The 22494-nt window shown below is 35.8% G+C and overlaps 1 protein-coding gene across 1 annotated transcript in view; it reads left to right on the top strand.

Moving 5' to 3' along the window:
• Nucleotides 1-22494, top strand: part of LOC106867733 (SCO-spondin) — a 114250-nt gene that overhangs the window by 34296 nt on the left and 57460 nt on the right. Inside the window, exons 9-15 of the mRNA XM_089340674.1 lie at nt 2208-2287; nt 4312-4401; nt 10832-10997; nt 12071-12308; nt 12552-12693; nt 13016-13321; nt 21191-21358. Coding sequence (XP_089196800.1) covers nt 2208-2287; nt 4312-4401; nt 10832-10997; nt 12071-12308; nt 12552-12693; nt 13016-13321; nt 21191-21358 — 1190 coding nt within the window. The remainder of the gene's footprint in view (nt 1-2207; nt 2288-4311; nt 4402-10831; nt 10998-12070; nt 12309-12551; nt 12694-13015; nt 13322-21190; nt 21359-22494) is intronic.

Raw genomic sequence — 22494 nt, 5'->3', positions numbered from 1 at the left:
GAGAGACTTAGTAGTTCTAGGTAAGTTGTTTGTTTATTGCCTAGTTTTAAAACTATATAACGGTATTACAGTTCTATATTTAAGAGATGAGAAATTGCTGTGCATTATTTACATTATTTACATTTGACGGATATTTGTCCTCATCTTGTTTGCTGTTAACACAATGTTTCGGGCATATGGCGTAGTGATTAAGAGCGTGGGCTACTAACCCTGAGATTCTGAGTTCGATTCCAGGGAGTGACCTGAATAATAATAATAATAACAACAACATCGAAAAATACCTTAGGAATGAGAACCCAGTTTCGAAATTTCCCCAAGACACCTGATGAAGGCTGGAGGGTATATCAGTCAAAACATTGTCTTAACAACAAACAAGATGAGGACAAATATCCGTCAAATGTAAATAAGGAAGATATATTAGCACACCCTAGTAGTTGTAGGTAAGTTGTTTGTTCATTTCCTAGTTTTAAAACTATATAACGGTATATTAGCACACCCGTGCAGATGTTTTTTGTGTGGTTGCAAGTGGGGCATGCAAGGGCACTTGTATATTCTCATGTACAGAAAGAAGATTTAAAGAGGTATATATATATATATATATATATATAATTTGTAAAAAACATAAATCCAGAGAAGAAGCACGCTCTAAGATGTTGAGCAGTATATACTAAAAATGGGGAGGACCAGTTTACGGGATTACCTTAGGTTTCCTGTCCATAAAGGGTTTAGCTTTATGGCATATTGTCAGACCCTAAAACCTGTTAAACTCTTTATGGATGGGAAACCCAGGGTAATCCCATAAACTGGCCTTCCCCATTTTTAATATATATATATATATATATATATATATATATATATATATATATATATATATATATATATATATATATATATATATATATATATAATAGGTGCAGGAGTGGCTGTGTAAGTAAGTAGCTTGCTTACCAACCACATGGTCCCGAGTTCAGTCCCACTGCATGACACCTTGTGCAAGTGTTTCTACTATATAGTCTCAGCCTGATCAAAGCCATGTGAGTGAGTTTGATAGATGGAAACTGGAAGAATCCTATCGTGTATATATATATATATATATATATATGTATATATATATATATATATATATATATATATGTATATATATATATATATATATATATATATATATGTATGTATGTATGTATGTATGTATGTGTATGTATGTATGTGTGTGTGTGTATATTTTTGTGTGTCTGTGTCTGTCCCCCACTAACATCACTTGACAACTGATGCTGGTGTGTTTACGTTCCTGTAACTTAGCGGCTCAGAAAAAGAGGTCGATAGAATAAGTACTAGGCTTACAAACAATAAGTCCTGGGGTCAATTTGCTCATCTAAAAGTGGTGTTCCAGCATGGCCACAGTCAAATGACTGAAACAAGTAAATGACTATATATATATATATATATATATATATATGCATGTATACACACACACATCTATAATTAAGACTAATAATTAATAACACATCTTAATTACAAAGACACTAGATAACCAGTTTTAATTAAATGACCAACTTCATGCATTGCAGAGAAATTAATGGAAACCATACTTTATATCTTAACCGTATGCTTCCTGAAAATTACTGATCTTTTCACTTTGAATTATAAAATAAAATAAAAATTAATATTCAATAGAGAATAATATTTGCAGGCTGGAGTGAAGAAACAATGATAGCAATAAATTTCTTATTTTTAAGGCAGCGAGTTGGCAGAAATGTTAGCATGCTAGGTAAAATGCTTAGCGGTATTTTGTCTGTCTTTACGTTCTGAGTTCAAATTCCGCCGAGGTCAGCTTTGCCTTCATTCTTTTGGGGTCAATAAATTAAGTACCAGTTGTGCACTGAGGTTTATCTAATCAACTGCCCCCGCCCCACTCCCCAAAAAGTTCCTGGCCCTGTGCCTAGAGTAGAAGAGAATATTTTATTAAATGAAGGAAGTGAGCTGGCAGAAACACTAGCATGCCGGGTGAAATTCTTCGCAGTTTTTTGTCTGTCTTTACATTCTGAGTTCAAATTCCGCCGAGGTCGACTTTGCCTGTCATCCTTTCGGGGTCGATAGATTAAGTACCAGTTCAGTACTGGAGGCGATCTAATCGACTGGCCCCCTCCCCAAAAATTTTGGGCCTTGTGCCTAGAGGAGAAAAGAATAAATTTCTAATTTTATTGCAGATGAATTCCAAAGCCGAAGTGGTGTCACATTGACAACAGCAAAAAGTTTCGTTGATCATTATAGAGTCCTCAATGAACCAGTAAGACCTTGCTCATTTCTTTTTCGGTTTCTTCAGTGAGACATTTATAACAAAATCTTTCATTTAGTTGTTTATATAGCCACAAATTTTGGGTAGGGCGCAATCAATTATATTAGCATTAGTACTTTATTTTATTGCTCACAGAAAGGTGTAAAGCCAAGTTCACCTTAGAGAGATCTGAATCCAGAACATGTAGAGCTAAAGATATTTTGTCTGATGTTCTCATGGTTCTGCCAATATACCACTCTGGATATTAAAAATATGCTAAATGAAGCTAAGACATTATCATATAAAGAAATCAGTCTTTATAGTATGGTTATATAGAGATTTCTGCTTTTGCTTTTTTGAACTGGAAAGTTAACTAAGCTTAAAATTTTCTCAAAATTTAGCTTGCATGGCAAGAAGTTTGCTTCTTCCAGGCACATAGTTTTGGGTTCACTCCAATTGCATCTTGGACAAGTGTCTTCTACTAAAACTGCAGGCTGACCAAAGCTTTGTGAGCAAATTTGGCAGAGAGAAGCTGATTACATTACTATTAGGAACTTGCTTCCTCACTGACACCCAGTCTGTCTTCAGTTTAGGAAGTTGATGCCTTACAATTCCTACTGCTATGCAATTCATGCTATTAAAACTTAAGCCTTGGTTTGTATTAATCATATCATGACTGTTTGCATCAGTCATCTAATTTGTAAATTACTTTGCTTTAAGCATCACTCATCATTATTTAATACTTTGGATCTTTTTTGTTAGGTTGCCTGCAGCTGCCAGCATCGATTTTCTGTTTGAATTGATTTCATATTCAGTGTAATGGTACTCTTTTATAGGCTAATTAATGACATGAAAGTAACTTTCATTATAAATCAATAAATAAAGAGTTATTAGTAATTAAAGTTTGAAAATTTTGGTAACTGTTTTTCTCTTTTAAATTAACATAAACATTTATTTACATGAAAGAAAATTGCCAGAGACATAACACGTGTTGTTTACAAATATTGACAACATGTGCTATTTTCAGGATGTTGACAACAAAATGTGCAGTCATGCACAAAATGACAGCTTCCAAATCCTGCTTCCTGACTGGGTGAAAATGATCAAACTTTAAACCTCTATAACTTTTAAAAACATTTTTCTGGAAAAAATGAAATAACTCCAGCAATTTAGTTTGGGCAAGTGTGTTATGCCAAATTTTTTAATTTTTGGTAAACTTTAATTTTTGGAGCTGCTGGCAACCAGACAGAAAAGATCTCAATCATCATCATCACCGTCGTTTAATGTCCACAGTCAATGCTGGCATGGATTGGACAGATTAAATGCATTCCTGCAGCTGTTGGCATCTCTTTTGCTTTCACCCTCTCATTTCAAATACCACTAGCACTGACTTTGTCTTTCCTTCTGTTAAGGTCAATAAAATAAGTACCAGTTGAGTACAGAAGCAATTTAAATGACTAATCCCCCTTCCACTAAATTTGCTGGTTTTGTGCCAAAATTTGAATCTATCATTTAATAACTCTAACCATGACAAGCACTGCACTCTTGGTAAACCAAGTCCATGCAATAGTTTTAGTAACTGGTTAAAACCATTACAATTCTCTTGTACAAGTAAATTCCCCAGGAAAGACCTGAATGTTACACTGCATCATTTCCCTCTCCTGAAATATAGTTTTATTGACTACTTCAAAAAGATAAACAAGGTATAGGCATGGCTGTGTGGTAAGACGTTTGCTTTCCAGCCACATGGTTCCAGGTTCAGTCCCACTGCATGACACCTTGGACAAGTGTCTTCTGTTATAGCCTCAGGCTAACCAAAGCCTTGTGGGTGGACTTGGTAGATGGAAACTGAAACAAACCCGTCGAGTGCATGTGCGTGTATCTGTGTCTGTGTTTGTAAAGGTAAAAGAATAAAAGTATTTATTTTTTGTAAATTAGGCCACACAGTTTCACCTTATATATCTAATATATCATATACATATAATCCATGCCTTTTTCTTCAATATAAAACTTTTTCCATCTCTTTCTTTACCTAGTACACACTACATGAAATCATTGCATCAGAAGGCAGTTCCTATCCAGAGGCAAATGCGATATGTAGTATAATATCTTCATTTAAAAGTTATGTGAGTAAAATGAGAAGTTTTAAAATACTCTATTATATTCAAAATATTCCATTGTGTTTTCCTTTCCATTTTCCTTCGATATTAAAATTGTGTTAATTTTCCAATATGCTATGTAAATTCATTCTTTCAACTTATGATAATTTCTGAACCATTTTTGTCAAGTTTTATGATATATCACCAAAGTCTCTCAAATGCTCCATATCTAGTTAACCCTGTTGATACTAATCTGGCTGAAACTGCCTCTGGCTCTGTTGTATAAATGTCTTGTTTTCCTAAGTTTTAAATTAAAATCTTCCACCAAACCTTAGTCATAATCTATGTTCCTAACACTAGCTTAATGATAACAAAGTTATTTTACTAAATTCTTTGTTATATTTAAAATAATTGAAAGAAACACAGAGCATCACAACAGAAATATGGTAAGAAAAGGGTTAACAAATGATTAATTTAACCCTTTTGATACCAACCTGGCTCTGTAGTACAAATGTCTTGTTTTCCTAAGTTTTAAATTAAAATCTTCCACCAAACCTTAGTCATAATCTATGTTCCTAACACTAGCTTAATGATAACAAAGTTATTTTACTAAATTCTTTGTTATATTTAAAATAATTGAAAGAAACACAGAGCATCACAACAGAAATATGGTAAGAAAAGGGTTAAGGAGTGCACTGGGTGCTCAGTATGTGGCATTAGCACTGGTGCTTTGATTGTGGCACCAAGTAAATTGCAAGACAAAAAGCCCTCGACTGGGAGATGGAGAAGCACTGAAGGAGATGTCTTTGTGCAGGTTGAGAGATTAACACTTTAGCATTTAAATCTTTTGATACCAGTCCAGCTGAAACCACTTCTGGCTCTGTAGTACAAATGTCTTGTTTTGAAAAGTTCTGAATTAAAATCTTCCACCAAACCTTAGTCACAATTACAGAGCATCTCAACAGAAATATGGTAACAAAAGGATTAAACATGATAATGATCAAAAAGATATTCAAATCCAGTGATACCACCGCCGATGATGACTAGCATATAATTCCTTTTCCAGGGGGAATCTCTCACCTCCAGCATCAAATACACCATGTAATCATGAAGCACATAAATGGCAAAGTTTGCATGTGAAAACATATTGAATCAGTTTGGAAGATTTTCAATAGTACAGAGCAGCTGTTCTAATCTATAAGAACCTCTAGGGGACCATCAATATTTCATTGTAGGTAGGACATTCAGTAGTGGTGGTCTTTTTCCAGTTCTTTAAAATACAGACTCTGAGATAAGATTGATTTTGGTATCATTGCTAACCTGGGTGAACAACGTGATATGTTCCCTAGATAAATGGTGGTTTTCTTTGACGAATGTAACTTGATTTCTAAATGATAAGGTAGTTTGTCCAGTATTTTCATTCCAGTGCAGGGGCATTTCATCTCCATTGATAATAGGAGAATCTATGCCAAATTTGTCAAAGAAATAATGATGCACACTCCATTTGTTCTTCAAATAATCCTGAATGTGCTCAACACATTGCTCTTTGGAGATTGAAATACATTTCTTTGGGAAATTTCAGTGACACCCCATACTCTTTCTGCCAACCTTTCATTCAGCTATTTGAAAAACAAATCTTTTCCTCAGTTGGTGTGTCTGGATGTTGGCAAATCCACTCCTCATAAAATTTCTCAGCCTGTAATAGAGAAAGGGCTTGTGGTAATCTTGCATGCAGCGATGTTCTAACATCCACAAACCATTCAAACAAGGCTTCTCCCATGCCTGGTACTTTTGTTTTACGACCTCCTAACAACTCTGAAATGTTTCTTTGGATTTTTTTTCAGCACTGCCAATTTCGCCTTTGAAATATTTTTCATAGCAGTGTTTGGCTACTTTAATATCAGAATAAAATGGTCGATCAGAGTCTTTGACACTCGCCAAATTCAAGTAAAACAAACGAACTGCTTTGGTGAGATATCCCCATTTTGGGGTGTGTCTGGGACATGACATTTACTTTTAGCATCCCAATGAGTTTTCCCTTTCATTCACTCTAATTCAGAATCACACTCCTCTTTGCATTTGTTCACCACGATAGCAAGTGCTTGCTTTTCTTTGATAGAATAATTTCAGTATGTCGCACCACGAAATACTCTTTTCTCTGCCATGATGTTATGAAAAAGAGTTCAAAGAGAAATTGAGTCATGTTGATGTTGTTAAATCCTTATTCCATAAAATGCTTGTCCTGTAGGGATAAATATTTCATCATTAAAATTCTTAGTTTGCATGGAATTTGTGTTGATGATTGGTAGAGAAATCGTCGGGAAATTGAAAATGAAAATTTGTTGACTACAGCATGGAGTAGCAGTAAACTCACGTGTAAGTTATAGACTGGAGCAGTTGTCCAGCCTCGAGTTTTTATAAACACTGGTTGGTTGTAAAGCATATATTCTGACAGCAATCTCCTTGTTTTCTATGTCTCCTGAAGCAGGTGTGTTGTGTCTCAAAATGATTGATCTTCTTAGAGTTGAAAGTTATCAATGCTCTAAAATGTTGAAGGCTCAACTACATGAATGCTGCTTACATATACTGTGGATAAGTATTTTTCTTCCATGTGTTATGAAAACAGATAGAACACTCCAGGTTCGGATGGTGCTGTAAGCGCTCCACTGGCACGGGTGCCAGTCGTCGAATTTGGTTCAATTTCGATTTCCATTTCACTTGCCTCAACAGGTCTTCGCAAACAGAGTTTAGTGTCCAAAGAAGGAAAGGTACACATAAGTGGGCTGGCCACAACCCTGGTAAAGGCCACGGGTTATGGTCTCACTTGGCTTGCTGGGTCTTCTCACGCACAGTATATTTCCAAAAGTCTCGGTCACTAGGCATTGCCTCGGTGAGGCCTAATGTTTGAAGATCATGCTTCACCACCTCACCCGAGGTCTTCCTATGTCTACCTCTTCCACAGGTTTCCTCAACTGCTAGGGTGTGGCACTTTTTCACACAGCTATTCTCATCTATTCTCGCCAAATGACCATACCAGCTCAATCGTCTCTCTTGCACACCACAACTGATGCTTCTTATATATATGTATATAGGTGCAGAAGTGGCTGTGTGGTAAGTAGCTTGCTTACTACCAGCCACATGGTTTTGGGTTCAGTCCCACTGCATGGCACCTTAGGCAAGTGTCTTTTACTATAGCCTCAGGCTGACCAAAGCCTTGTGAGTGGATTTGGTAGACGCAAACTGAAGGAAGCCAGTCGTATATATATGTATATGTATGTGTGTGTGTGTGTGTGTGTGTGTGTGTGTGTGCCTGTCTGTGTGCCTGTCTGTCTGTGTTTGTCTCCCCAACATCACTTGACAACCGATAACTTAGCAGTTCAGCAAAAGAGACTGATAGAATGAGTACTAGGCTTACAAAGAATAAGTCCTGGGGTTGATTTGCTCGACTGAAGGCTGTGCTCCAGCATGGCTGTGGTCAAATGACTGAGACAAGTAAAAGAATAAAAGAACATATATATATATATATATATATAATGTTTTTAACGTAAAATAAAATTATTATTAGATTTTCTTGCTATTGTATCAATATGCATAGCTTACAATAGAATTTCAGCATGGTGGAGGGTTGGAATGAAAACGATGGGAGGGGAGGAGGCGAATCTTGAAAATTAATAAGTGTTGGGGGGTGGAAAAAATCTGAAAAATTAATAAGCGGTAGCAGGGACTATTATTCAAGACCCCAGAGTATATAATAGACCTGTGTTCCTTATTTGTATTCTTTAGATACCAAGCAATATTGTTTTCCTTTGTCTGAACACAATCTTCAAAACATGAATCCCTGCACTACTTCCTTTCTTGTAAGGGGTAGCCTGTCAACATCACATTTGGGGTAGAATGCACCAAGTATTACGAGAAGTTTTCCTGTTTTCTTATCCAAGGATTGTTATTCATCGGTTCACCATTGTAGCATTCCTTCTCCATATCTCAAGAGAGCAACTGCCTGCTAATTTATTGCTTGGAACTTGTTCCCAAAATCAATTCCAGCCTTCTGTAATATTGCTGAGAGAATATTTTCTTCTATTTGGGGATGGTCATGTTGCCAGTTTCGCCAATAAAAACACACACACTATATATTTGGTGTTCACTTGCTTCAACTTTATTTTATATTAATCATATTTAGGCTGAAGCAAGTGAACACCAAATATTTAGTATGTGTGTTTTTATTGGCTAAACTGGCAACATGGCCATCCCCAAATACAACACTATCTGTTTCAATACAGGAATTCACATCAAGAATCTTGCAAAACGAATATATAAACGTAATATTTTCTTCATTTCGCTTTCCATCAACTTGACCACTTCCAATATGCTCAGTTACCTGTATCCTTCCTGGTGTATTTTTTCATTACTTCTCCTGTGGGAAACTTCACACCATCCACTTGTTGGACTTTTTAGAATCACCACTCCACACTTTTTCACTCCAACTCCATGCTAGAGCAATGCTCAGTTTGAATCAATTAATTGAGCCGGTTTTTATTTTTCCCAGAGTTTCAGGTCAACCATAGACAGAAGGGACTGATCTTATGTTTGCTTTCTTTGAACACAGCTTTCGTATTTCTCAAAATCAAAGTTAATGCTATCATACACAATAATAAAAGCAACTTGACAAGCTTCAAAGATTCCATCTTTGCTGTTGACAAAACCTAAGCTTTGCCTTCCAGATGCAAGTTCAAAGCTTCAACCATTTATACTGCAGTTCAATAGATTCATGATACTGTGTGCCGTTCAAAATATTTTCAAGTGCTCCAGAATTCACAAATGAGAAACAATATCTTATGCCATCCTGTAGTTGATCCACACCATCCTTATGTTGGTTTCCTATATTTTGCAGTCTTTCAGTACTGCCTTATCTATCAACAGTTGACCAATGGTTCTTCTTTGCACCCCACTTTGCTCTTCTGAGAAGATGTTTTTCTAGTCCAGGAACATAGACATTTCATCTTACACATAATAGGGAGACAGGATAATGGTTTGAAGTTGTCAACCGTATTTCCCCTTGAGACTTCTTTCTGACACAATCAGTTCTGCTTTTGGTTAATCAGTCTGAGATTTCTCTGGTCTTCAAGTAATGTGATTAATTGTTCCTCTATCCTTTCATGGCCCTCTGTAAATTTCTTCGCAAAATTGTTGTTGTTATTGTTGTCATCGTTGTTGTTTCTAATAATTGTTATAATTAACAGTGAAAAATATTAAGTAACCACTGATTTTTTTTTTTTTTTTTTTTTAACAAACCAAACTGAATGTGAAACAAAAATTATTTTATTTTTTCTCTCACAACTTCTTCCACCTTCTTTTTCTAAATTTTAATAATGAGACTAATCCAGCCGATATGTTTTTCCCACCGAATGTACTTACTACATACAATATCATCATACATATGATGGCAAGTGCAGTAAATCTGGCAGTAAGAATCCAGAAGACCAAACAATGGCTTAGTTTTGTTTCTCAGCTGGGGCTTCTTGATTTGCTTGCCTTACAAAAACACTCAAGAAAAGCATGGATATTAAAATGTTCCATTTCCCCTCTAGTAAAATAATTATGACCTTGTAGCTAGTCAAATGTCACTAATATAATTAAGCATGTCATTTTTTTCTTCAATAATCTAATGAGCTTCCTTTAACAAAAATAATTCTGAACAGAAAGTATTTATTATTGACTCTGTTCACTATTTTCATAAGTCTATTCTCACAATGTATTTTAAGATGCTCTTCAGTTTTGTGGTATGGGGGTGGAAAAAAAGGTGTAATTTACCTACTTCATTGGTCCTCTCATAACATCAATCTTTCCCAGTTGTGAAATATTTGTAGAAGCTCTACCTACCTAACCTCTAGCCAAAACCTAACAGAAAATTCCCTCCACTCCTGCAGCAACTATGTCCATCTCAGACGAAAGCTCTAGAGCAAAAGAGAACCACACTAGTCATCCTTCTGCACACACGACCTCACTTGCTTCTCTTCTTTCAGCAAAGGCTCTTAACCATTCTCATGATATCACTCACCTTATACTTCCAGCCCATCTCATCCCCACAAATTCATATATCATACCCACTATTAACCCTTTCATTACCAACCCGACTGAAACCGCCTCTGGCTCTGTAGTACAAATGTCTTGTTTTCTTAAGTTCTGAATTAAAATCTTCCACCAAACCTTAGTCACAATTTATGTTCCTAACACTAGCTGAATGATAACTAAGTTATTGTACTAAATTCTTTGTTATATTTAAAGTAATTGAAAGAAACACAGAGCATCTCAACAGAAATACAGTAACGAAAGGGTTAAATATTTTCCCACCATTTCTCTCTCCTTATTTAACATTTTCAAAATGTGATGTCTACCTATTTTTAATAATTTTATATTCTTCTCCATCTAATCTCTGATAATCACCTTATTTTCTCAGAGTGGCCACTCTACTATGCTTGACTACTGCTATGGCGTCGTCCGTGAAAGTGCTTCAGCAAGTGAAGCAGAGGAGGTAGCTTGCCTAAGTGTAAAAAATTCAGCTTTTGAACATGGAACTTTGAATATTACCATTCCCGACTGGAGAGATGATAATAGCATTTGCTGTAATTATATTTTCTTCTTTTTAGTTATCTAGACAACTATTTTGGTAATACCAAGAAATTTGCCAGGAATGGAAGGAGGTTTACTGAGAAAGAGAGGGAAGAAATAGCAGTTCAATTCATGCTCAGATAGAAAACAAAGCAGGGAGTAACATTATGTGGTGTTAAATGATGGATAAAGTAATTTCTGATTATAAGCAGAAGAAACAATAAATAGGCACAAGAGTGGCTGTGTGGTAAGAAGCTTGCTTCCCAACTACATGGTTCTGGGTTCAGTCCCACTGCATGGCACCTTGAGCAAGTGTCTTCTACTATAATCTCAGGCTGACCAAAGCCTTGTGAATGGATTTGGTAGATGGAAACTGAAAGAAGCCTGTCATATCATATCATATCATATATATATATATATATATATATATATATATATATATATATATATATATATATCATCATACACACATATATGTATGTATATATTTGTGAGTCTGTGTTTGTCCTCCCACCATCACTTGACAACCAATGTTGGTGTGTTTACATCCTTGTAACTTAGCAGTTTGGCAAAAGAAACCAATAGAAAAAGTATTAGGTTTACAAAGAATAGGTCCTAGGGTCGATTTGTTTGACTAAAGGTGGTGCTCCAGCATGGCCGCAGTCAAAATGATTGAAACAAGTAAAAGCAAAAAAAAAAAGTAAATACACATTCAGTCATACTAGTTTTTTTTTTTTTTTGGTTGTGGTTTTGAATTTAAAATGTCATCATAGCCCTGATATGGCTGTGTGGTAAGAAGTTTGCTTCTCCTCTGCTCATATATTTCCAACAGACATGGGTCTGCATCTTTTAAGGTGTGCACCACAATCTTACTAGTTTATGAACACTTGCAAAAACCACAAGCACTACTTGTCTGCCTCTGACTATCCTAAAATAAAAATAATAATTAATGTGTCTTATGAATGCAAGGTTTTAAATCCTGATACTGGAATTGGTAGACTTAATAATTTAAGTACTTGGTTATTTTGCTCAATGAAAATCTTTTAGAGAAAAGAAAATAATTGTAAATTATTAATTTATTTATTAGCAACTGACTGTCCGGGAGGAATGGAATATAGTGACTGTGGACCTGCTTGCCCAAACTTTTGTGGTGGTAGTGGGAATGCAGAAGAGAACTGTGATTTTTCTTGTGTTCCTGGTTGCTATTGCCCAAATAGGCAACGCTATGAACAAGGGAGGTGCATAACTGAAGAAGAATGTCCATGTGAATATAAAGGAAAGAAATACTCAAATGGATCATCCACGTATATGGATTGCAATTACTGGTAATATGTTCAATATTCTCTATTTTCCTTTTTATACCCTGCAATTTTCCCCAAATGCTAATTTTGGTCCTATTTTTAGCATTTTTAAAAATGTGCTGAACTAGTCTCATAAACAATTTATCTAGATTTAGCTTTCTTATTAACCTAAAGACTACAGAACTGGAGTTCTTTTAAAAAAGCTTTTCTAAATCAAAAAATGTAAGTTGATTGTTTACATCGTTGAAATTTTATTTTACTTTACAGTGAATGTGTAAATAGTAAATGGCAATGTACAGAAAAGAAATGTCCAAAAACATGCAGCCTCATTGGGCAAAACACTATCACCACATTTGATTCATTAGGTTATACCATAGCACCAGCTGCTTGTGACTATACCCTTGTTCATGTGAGTAAAAATGTTTCTAAAATATGTATAGCTTGTTTTTCAAAAGGATTTTCAAATTCTTCACAGTAAAAGATCTTTTGGCTAAAAGAAACAACTCTTTCCTTCTTAACAATTTGATTTTCAATGAATGAGCATTACCAATTAGTGTTTGATATTTGAATTTCCATCAGTTACTCATATTTTCAAGTAATTCATCTGTTCATATCATTCTATTTATTAATTAACAAAATCTTTCAAAAAATAATTGTTTTAATATTTTTTACATCTAATTACAAAACACCTTTCTGATTACTATAAAAAAATATTTTTCCCTTCTTTTCAGTCTACAAATACAACAAACGATCTAAAGATATCACTCGGATTTGGGAGTTGTTCTTCTCCATTTAATTCTGACATCAACTGTTTTAACCAACTTTATGTTCAGCTGCATCATTATTCTATCACAATCAAACCGACAGGACTTTTCGTCAATTCCCTATATCAAGATGAAACTGTTTTCTATGGGAGCCACATTTTTGTGAAAAAAGTAACAAATACCTTCTACTTGCTTGAAAGTGACCATTTCAGTATTTCATATGAAGTAGGTGAAGCAATCTACATAAAACTGGATCCAAGTTATGGTGGAAAAGTAAGTGAACAAATTTGATTTTTACCAGCTTTCAATTTAAAATAATAAATTAGGATCATTTATTGAATTAATACTGGAGCAGCATCAAAATTCTCATTACCATACTTCTGCTCTCCATGCTGGTATAAGTTGGGTGGGTTGATACAGTCTGAGACAGTTCTTATTTAGAGTCACTGCTTGTTTCGATGAGTCAGGGTCACATCTTTCTTTCACATTCGTTTTTGACATAGTTTTTATGAATGGGTACCCTTTCTAACACCAACTACTTTGCAAGAATGTACTGGGTGAATTTTATCATGGTACAAGCAAACTTCTGACAATACTTAAGCGTCTTCTCTATATTACACTGCCTCCTCTGTTTGTTCAAAGCAACATAATGGTGAGGATGAATAGAAGAGAGCTATGAAGGAAAGAACTAAACCAAGAGAGTGATAATGGAAGTAAAACAGTAATAAGATTGGAGAGAGAAAGAGAGCATACATGTAAATCAGAAATGAATGAAGGAGAGAGCATTGAATGTGAGAGATTGATAAAAAGCAATAAAAATGAGTGATGATAAGAGTGATATCAAGTGAGGGATAGTAAGAATAAAAGAAAGACATAATTTGGGGGGGGGGGGACTAATGGGAAAGAATGATAATTAGCAAAAGGACAGGCAATGGTAAAAGTGTTTGAATCTGGATTGATAGGACATCGACTCTTGTTACACGGGCAGCCCGACATGGTGTAATACATGGGTGATGGTGGTAGCGGGGTTTCAATCTTCATCACAACCTCCATTTCACCATCATTTTGCCATACATCAATGGCTGGCTGGGTCTTGAATAAAGGTAATCTAGAAAAAATTATTCCAAACAAGTTTATCCAAAAGAATTTGTGTCTGAAAGATATCAAAAAAAAAAAACAGGATCAGACTGGACCGTAGAAGAAAACTATTTAACTTGATTTCTCTTAATTATGCACGAGGCTAATTGTTTGTAATCTTATAGAATAGGGTACTCAACTAAATTGACCGCAGTATTTTTGTAGTGTATATTTTTATCAGAGCTAAATATAGAAACATTCCACTCAAGTAGGATTCTTGCTGATAACTGAAAGGGATGAAATTAAATTCTGCAGCACATTTGGTCATGTTCTACTCCAATCAATATGAAATGTGATAAGGCAGCGAGCTGGACGAATTGTTAGCATACTGAATGCTAACAATGTTTAGCGCCAAAGTGAAGTAGCAGTCAAATATTGGATGCAATGTAATCGACTATCACCTCCTAAGCAAAAAAAAAATTGTTGGCTTTGTGCCAAAATTTGAAACAATTTATTGTTGCTGATCTTAACAGGATTATACTCTCAAGAAAAACCACAAATTTGGAAAAAAAAAGAAAAAAATTCAAGGGAAATAACTACTAAAATATATTGCGAGTCCTCTCCCTTGAAAAGTTTTTTGTAAATAGAATTTAAAAATTATGCAAATGTACTTGCATAGCACGTGGCCTGATCTGTGCTGAAAACAAAAACAATTGCAGCGTGGAAGGTGTTTATAAGCCATTTAAAAACACACAAAAACCGTTTGATTCATTTCAATATTTAATTTTAATTTGTCAAAATATTTTCGTCGCTTTGAGACTGGGACCTGTTCACTAACAAAATTCTGTGCTGCATCTGGTGATTGACATGCAGTACGGAATTTTGTCAGTGAAAAGGTCGCGGTCTCAAAGCGATGAAAATATTTTGACAAATTAAATTTAAATGTTGAAGTGAATCTGACGGCTTTTGTGTGTTATTTTAAATGGCTTATAAACACCTTCTACGTTAGAATTTTTAAAATATTTTATTTAATGTCCTTTTATTCTTATCATTAATATTTTAATTCTTATCATTAATATTTTAAATAACAACTTTATAAATTCATTTCTGAATGGAGTTAAAATGTAGTGCTTTTAAAAAGTAGTGTTCGTATATCGATGATGTACAGTAATAGCTAGAATAAGAATAGGACATAGACTATTCAGAGTGCTTTTACCTCTGTTGGGAACCAAATGTCTCTTTTCTCCAAGTGAAAGGAAAATTGTATGATGCATGTATACAAACAGCAGTTCTACATGGTAGCGAGATGTGGGCCCAGAATGCAGAGGACATGTGAAAGCTAGAGAGCAATGAGACTAGTATGCTCTACTTGATGTGCAATATAAGTGTACATGTGCGACAGAGTACTAGTATGTTGGGAGAAAAGTTAGGCATAAGAGGAATTAGATGCAGGCTTTAAGAGAGGAAACTGCGCTGGTGTGGTCATGTAATGTGCATGGATGTAGACAGCTCCATAAAGAAGTGCCATTCACTCAGAGGGGATGGGACTCATGGAAATGGGGTACTTAGGAAGACATGAGACAAAGTACTGAAGGACCATCTCAGAACACTGAACCTTATGGAGATGACAAAGGCGAAGACTTCTGATGCTTTACTGAACTCAATAAGTCCAGTCTTCCTCCGTAGAAATGTTAAAGCCACTCTTCCTGCTGAAGAGGACTGACCTCCAAGAGCCCTGTGCCAATGCTACATAAAAAGCACCTGTGTTGGTGCCACAAAAAGCAACCAGCACACTCTGCAAAATGGTTGGCATCCAGCCATAGAAATTATGCTAAAACAAAGAAATGGAGCCTGGTACAGCTCTCCTGCAGGCCAGAATGGAATACAGATGTTAATGGGTGATGATGATGATGATTTTAAAACCATACCAGATATTATTTAAAAATTTATGCTCGAACTGAGATGGAAGGTGCATTGTGAATAAAAGTTTAAAATCTCAATTGAAGTCTTATATTGAATCTATGTTTTATTCATATCAATAAGAAAGCTAAGCAAAAAAGATATTAGGTCATCCCCTTCCACATTTTTAGTTCCACTCAACCTACTCCGACCATGTTGCCTCAGCTGCAAAGCCTGGTATTGCCAACTGTAACACAGGGGGTTAAAAATATATTAAGGGGAGATAACTTCTAATCAAAGCAGCGAAGGGAAGTAAACCTTCTCTGAATTTTGTCATAAACTTTGTTAAGGAATGATTGTGATGGCTCTGGCTCATCTTTAATCGGTGTATGACTATTATGAACTTTGTTAATAACGATTGTATGCATAAAGTTGTGTAATGCTTTATTAAATTTTCCTTCATTCCGCACCAATATGAGCTGGAAACGGAAGTAAGGAATTGGTAGGACTACTAGGAAAGGTTCGAGATTTCCAGCTGCCTCAACCTAAATATAACGAAACCAGTTAACTGATGCCAGAGATTATCGCCAAAGAATATAACTATGACTCGGAAAGTCTTCGAATAGTGTCTACTAACGTCTACAATACTCTAAATACTGACCAAAAGCACGACTTTGATATGGTTGTAAACTCAGTTTTACAACGACAGGAAAACAAGGTTTTCGCCTTGAGCACGAGTGGTGGAACTAACAAAGCATATCTTATCAATGCCATCATAGATTTTCTACATTCAGAGAAAAAAATCATACTCGCCACAGCTCTCTCTGGGATTGCGGGAACATTGCTGCCCAAGAGCCAGACATTTCATTCTCGGTTCAAAGTGCCCCTAAACATAACACCACCGCCCTACTGCAATGTGTCATCTCAAGATGCAACTACGCAACTCTTCAGAATGACCAATCTAATAATAGTCAATGAAGTGAGCCAAGGCGACAAGCTCATTTACGAATGGTTGGATCATTCCCTATGCGATATCAGAGCGAACGAATCCCTGTTTGGAGGAGTATGTGTTCTTTTTGCAGTCGATTGGAAGTAGATTCTACCTGTTGTTAAACGGGATAGTCGAGCCCAAATAGTGCAAGCCACCTTGAAAACATTGTATATCTGGAAATCTGTGATGGAGTCTAAAGAAAAACATGAGGGTACGAAATTCTTCAAATGCAACTTTCGCAACCTATTTAAGCGCCATCAGTTCCGGACAACGTTCATTCTCCGACCCACTGAGGAATGTGATTCAAATTAGGCCAGATTTTGTACATCTATTTCTGAAACGTGCAAGTTTGTCTTTAATGATTTGAGAGAAAGATCCCAAAATCGCATCATGGCATTGTTCACGAGCTGTCATCGCCTCAACCAATGAAGTGGTAAACAGTGTGAATGAACACATGATTAGCAACTTCCCTGAAGAAAGTCGAGAGTACTGTAATTTGGATACAATAGATAAGGGGTTTTCAAACTTTTTGACTTGCGGACCCCTCTATATTTCAGGTTTTACCTTAGGGACCCCCTTATAAATGCTTATGAAATTTATACATAAATATTTGCTTAAAATAACATATATTTTAACATTTATTTATTTAACAGTATTTAACAAATAGGTTTATTGTCAATTAAAAGATTTCGATTTAAGAAACATATATAAAATCAAATTGCCCATAAAAAGTGTTTGCTGTCCACGGACCCCCTGTCTTGTCCTTGCGGACCCCCTGTGGTCCGTGGACCACAGTTTGAAAACCCCTGCAATAAATGACGAAAACTACCACCAGCACCCACAAGATTTCTTGAACAACTTAAATCCATCAGAATTGCCACTCCATAAAATAAAATTGACAAAAAAAACTGTCTGATAATGCTCTTTAAGAATTTTGATCCAGTCAATTGACACTGCAATGGAACAAGACACATGGTAGCAGAACTAAATTCCAATGTTATCAAAGCAATGTTATCGAAGAAGGTGTTTACCCACAATGGTAAACACTTGTTCGTTCTGTTGATACCCCTTATACCAACCGATAACCGGTTTCCGTTCCAATTAAGGTGCAGGCAGTTTACTATAAAACTGGCATTCTCATGCCCAACAAACAAAGCACAGGACCAGGCTTTAGATTGTGTAGGTGTATTTTTACCCACTCCAATGTTTGCATATGGCCAGTTATACATCGCTATGAGTAGAGCAACGGACTCCAGTAATTTGAAAATTAGTGTCGACCACACATAAAATATCATCTACAAAGAAGTTTTGTAGTCATATTGATATTAAAATCCATTTACACATTTTTCAATAGATACTGTTGTTATGATTTTCCTCCCTTATTTTATGCCTTCATCGTAGATGGACAGACTTGGTAGTAATAATAATATTGACAAATATAATAATGGCTTCTGATCTTAACTGATTGGAAGTGTTATCGTGTACATTGCCTTGTCTTGGTATAAAAGATGGGCAACAGCAAATATTCTGCTCAACACCACAGATTTGCTTGTCAGTTGCTTGACCTTAACCAGTTGAGCATGTCCCTTGGTGGCTGACGATATGTGCATTTCTGATCACCAGCAGAAGTAGTGGGGGAGCATCATAGCCATGTGTTGAGAGGAATTCTTTGGGGTTTGGATAATTCACCTCTGGAAATATTGGTGTTTTATTCAAAGTCCTTAGACGACCCTTATTAAGAGACCTTTTGAGTTGGACAGGCTACTTGACCTGTAGGAAATTCTAACTGGACCCCCACCTGCAAGGTCATGCGCTGTTTATCTTGACATGAGATAACCATGTCGCGCATATATGGCTGTGAGGCAAGTGCATGTGCTTAGTGTACTCTTATCAGATGGGTAGTCATGACGGATATATTAGGCTTCGTATATTTTATCCCAGTGTCACTTTGATGGCATGCACTGCTCTCTCACTCAATAATAATAATAATAATAATAATGGTTTCTTATTTGGGCACAAGGCCAACAATTTCGAGGGGAAGGATAATTTGATAGTATCAACCCCAGTTCTTAACTGGCACTTTATGTTATTGGCTCCAGAGGGATGCAAAGCAAAGTTGACTTCTTACCTACTCAAAAACTAAATGAATGGAGTCAAAATATGAGGTGTAGTCAAAAGTATCCAACCTTTGGCCAGAAAACAAGTAATATTAAAAAACACACCTTTTGGTTTAGTCTCCTTTAAAGTATTTGCCTTTGGGGTCTACACACTTCTGCCAGCGTTCCTGCTGCTGCTGGGAACATTTCTGGAAATCACTTTTTGGGATGCTGTAGAGCTGTGCCATCAAATTTTGCTTAATGTCCTTTGTTGACTCAAATCTTCTCCCTTTCAGTGTTTGTCTTTAGCTTTGGGAATAGCCAAGCCACACGGAGCCAAGTCTGGGCAGTAGGAATCCCGATGAACAAAGTGGTGTGTTTTGCTTGACGACGAATGCTTGGACAACATGGGCGGAATGAACTAACTGAACTGACCCATGGCTGATTCCATCTTCGGCAACAATCTCCTCAATAGTCACACGATGGTCTTCATAGACTATTCCTCAAACATTTGCAATCATTTCATCGTTTCTGCTAGTCATTGGTCTGCCATAATGTGGTTCACTGTCACTGATGTGTGGCTATCTCATTTACCACTCTTTTATTTGTGTTTTCTCCCATAACATCATCTCCAAAAGCCTTCTGAATCTTCTTGACAGTTTGGGTTTTTGTATCACCAAGTTTTTGGCAGAATTTGATAGAATATCTTTGCTCAATGTGTTCGGTCATCTTGACACAAAAAGAAAAATTGCACAGCACACTCTTCACGTCTGTACTCAACGCGTCACTGCAGGCAAATAGTGCGACCTACAGACACGAAAATTTTTGCACATACTCAGGAAGAACGGGGTCACCTAATACCCATGTGGATTTTGCTCACATATTATTATCTTGTGCAAAAAAACAATCAAAATTGGATACTTTTTGACTACACCTTGTAATATGAACCAAACTCTGCATAGTAACAACTAATGTTACTAGATATCTGATTTCAAATCAATACTTACGTTTTAAGCCATGGCACATATTCCTTGAAGCAGAGGCTACAATCCCTGTTTGGCTAGATTATTTTCATCTTAACCAAATAGTATTATCTTTAAGGACCTGAACTTTTAACTACTATATTTTGGTGAAACAAGAGTATGTTTTATTAGAATGAAAATGTTTTTAAGACTATTAGCTTCAGCTTAGAAGCATATGCATATGATTACTTTTACCCAACATTTCATCTGGTTTAACAAGCAATACTGAACTGGCCTTACTGTAGAACTATTAATTCTAAATAAAGGATAACATTCTTATCTACTAAAACTGTTATTAAAGAAGCTTGCTTCTCAAACACATGGTTCCAGGTTCAGTCCCACTGTGTGGCACCTTGGGCAAGTGTCTTCTAGTAGAGCCTCAGGCTGACCAAAGCCTTATGAGTGGATTTGGTAGATGGAAACTGAAAGAATCCCCTTGTATGTATATATATATATATATATATATATATATATATATATATATATATATATATATAATTGAATAAGATAGTCAACAAGCTCTATTTTGTACTCTACTGCATTCCTAACGGAATACACCTTAAATATAATATATATATATATATATATATATATATATATATATATATATATATATATATATATATATGTATATGTATATGTATCTGTGTTTGTTCCTCCATCATCGCTTGACAACCGATGTTGCTGTGTTTACGTATCCATAACTTAGCGGATCAGCAAAAGAGACTGATAGAATAAGTACTAGGCTGACAAAGAATAAGTCCTGGGGGTGGCTTGTTCAACTAGAGGCAGTACTCCAGCTTGGCCATAGTTAGTCAAATGTCTGAAACAGATAAAAGCCTAAAAGAATATTACTTTTAGGTATTTAATTTGTTATATTGCTTGTTTCTTTTAAATCAACACTGTTAGCTTTTATGAGATTATGTATTTATTTGATGAATTATTTTTAACTGAAATAAAATAATCAGTATTTAGTATACATTAATAAAATCTATTTGAGCAAAATTTAATCTCACTTTATTCTTAATCCATATGAAATTATGCCTTTGTTTTGCAGGTGCTTGGCCTCTGTGGGAACTTTGATTCAGATTTAAATAATGATTTCTTTAGCTATAATAATTTAGTATTGCATAAAAGTAACTTTGTCAAAGAATTTATGAGCCCAGCATGCCCTACAGAAGAAGAAGGAGACACTGATTTGGACCCATGTCTTATAGACGATTCTGTAAGTTATTATTAATTTCTTTTTTATAAAAGGCTCTTCACTAAACTTTAAACTCACTATATAAACTCTAAACTGCTTTATTCAAAAGAGCAGCATTATTACATTTCAGCTGCTCCAGCTTCTCTAAAATAAGCAAAGCAGGCAGGAATACGTTTTATATACACATATTTTACACTTGGTATATTTACATTATGTGTGTATTATATTATGTGTGTAGTGGAGGCACAATGGCCCAGTGGTTAGGGCAGCAGACTCGTGGTCATAGGATCGCGGTTTCGATTCCCAGACCAGGCGTTGTGAGTGTTCATTGAGTGAAAACACCTAAAGCTCCACGAGGCTCCAGCAGGGGATGGTGGTGAACCCTGTTGTACTCTTTCACCACAACTTTCTCTCATTCTTTCTTCCTGTTTCTGTTGTACCTGTATTTCAAAGGGCCAGCCTTGTCACACTCTGTGTCACACTGAATATCCCCGAGAACTACGTTAAGGTACACGTGTCTGTGGAGTGCTCAGCCACTTGCACGTTAATTTCACGAGCAGGCTGTTCTGCAACTGGAACCCTCGACGTCGTAAGCGACGGAGTGCCAAGATATTATGTGTGTATTACTCGGTTTCTTAATTAACCTTTAATCAGCTGACATCATTAATTGATGCTTCAAAAATTTAACATGAATATAGTCATCATCAAAGAAAACGGAATATGTACTATGGCAATTTTCAATAATGAGATTGTAAATTTTATTGTGTGAGTGATTAACAATTATTGTAATTTTTGTATTTATTTAAACTGAAAATGACTATAACAATTACAATTAAGGAAAAGTGATTCCTTTCATCTTGTGTCAATTTGGCACACACATTCGTGCAACCCTCTCCCACTGTTTAAGGATTAATCAAATATTGTTTGAGCAGTAATTCCTATTTGTCCTTCTACTAACTGTTAAATTGGGTTTAGTCTAGATCAGGGGTTTCTCAATCATTTTTTATCTATGGACCCCAGTTCTAGATGAACCATTTCTATGAAAATTTCCAGTTATCTGTATTTCAAGCGAATGTGTACAACAACAAAGAAAAAAAATATACACACTCACTTGCTTTCTCCCCCAAAATTTAATGCTCTTAGCTTAGACTTTTGGG

The sequence above is a fragment of the Octopus bimaculoides genome, chromosome 2 (assembly GCF_046866305.1).
Source record: "Octopus bimaculoides isolate indiv1 chromosome 2, ASM4686630v1, whole genome shotgun sequence".
NCBI lineage: Eukaryota > Metazoa > Mollusca > Cephalopoda > Octopoda > Octopodidae > Octopus > Octopus bimaculoides.
The sequence above is the reverse complement of the archived record's forward strand: the minus strand, read 5'-3'. Positions and strand labels throughout refer to the sequence as shown.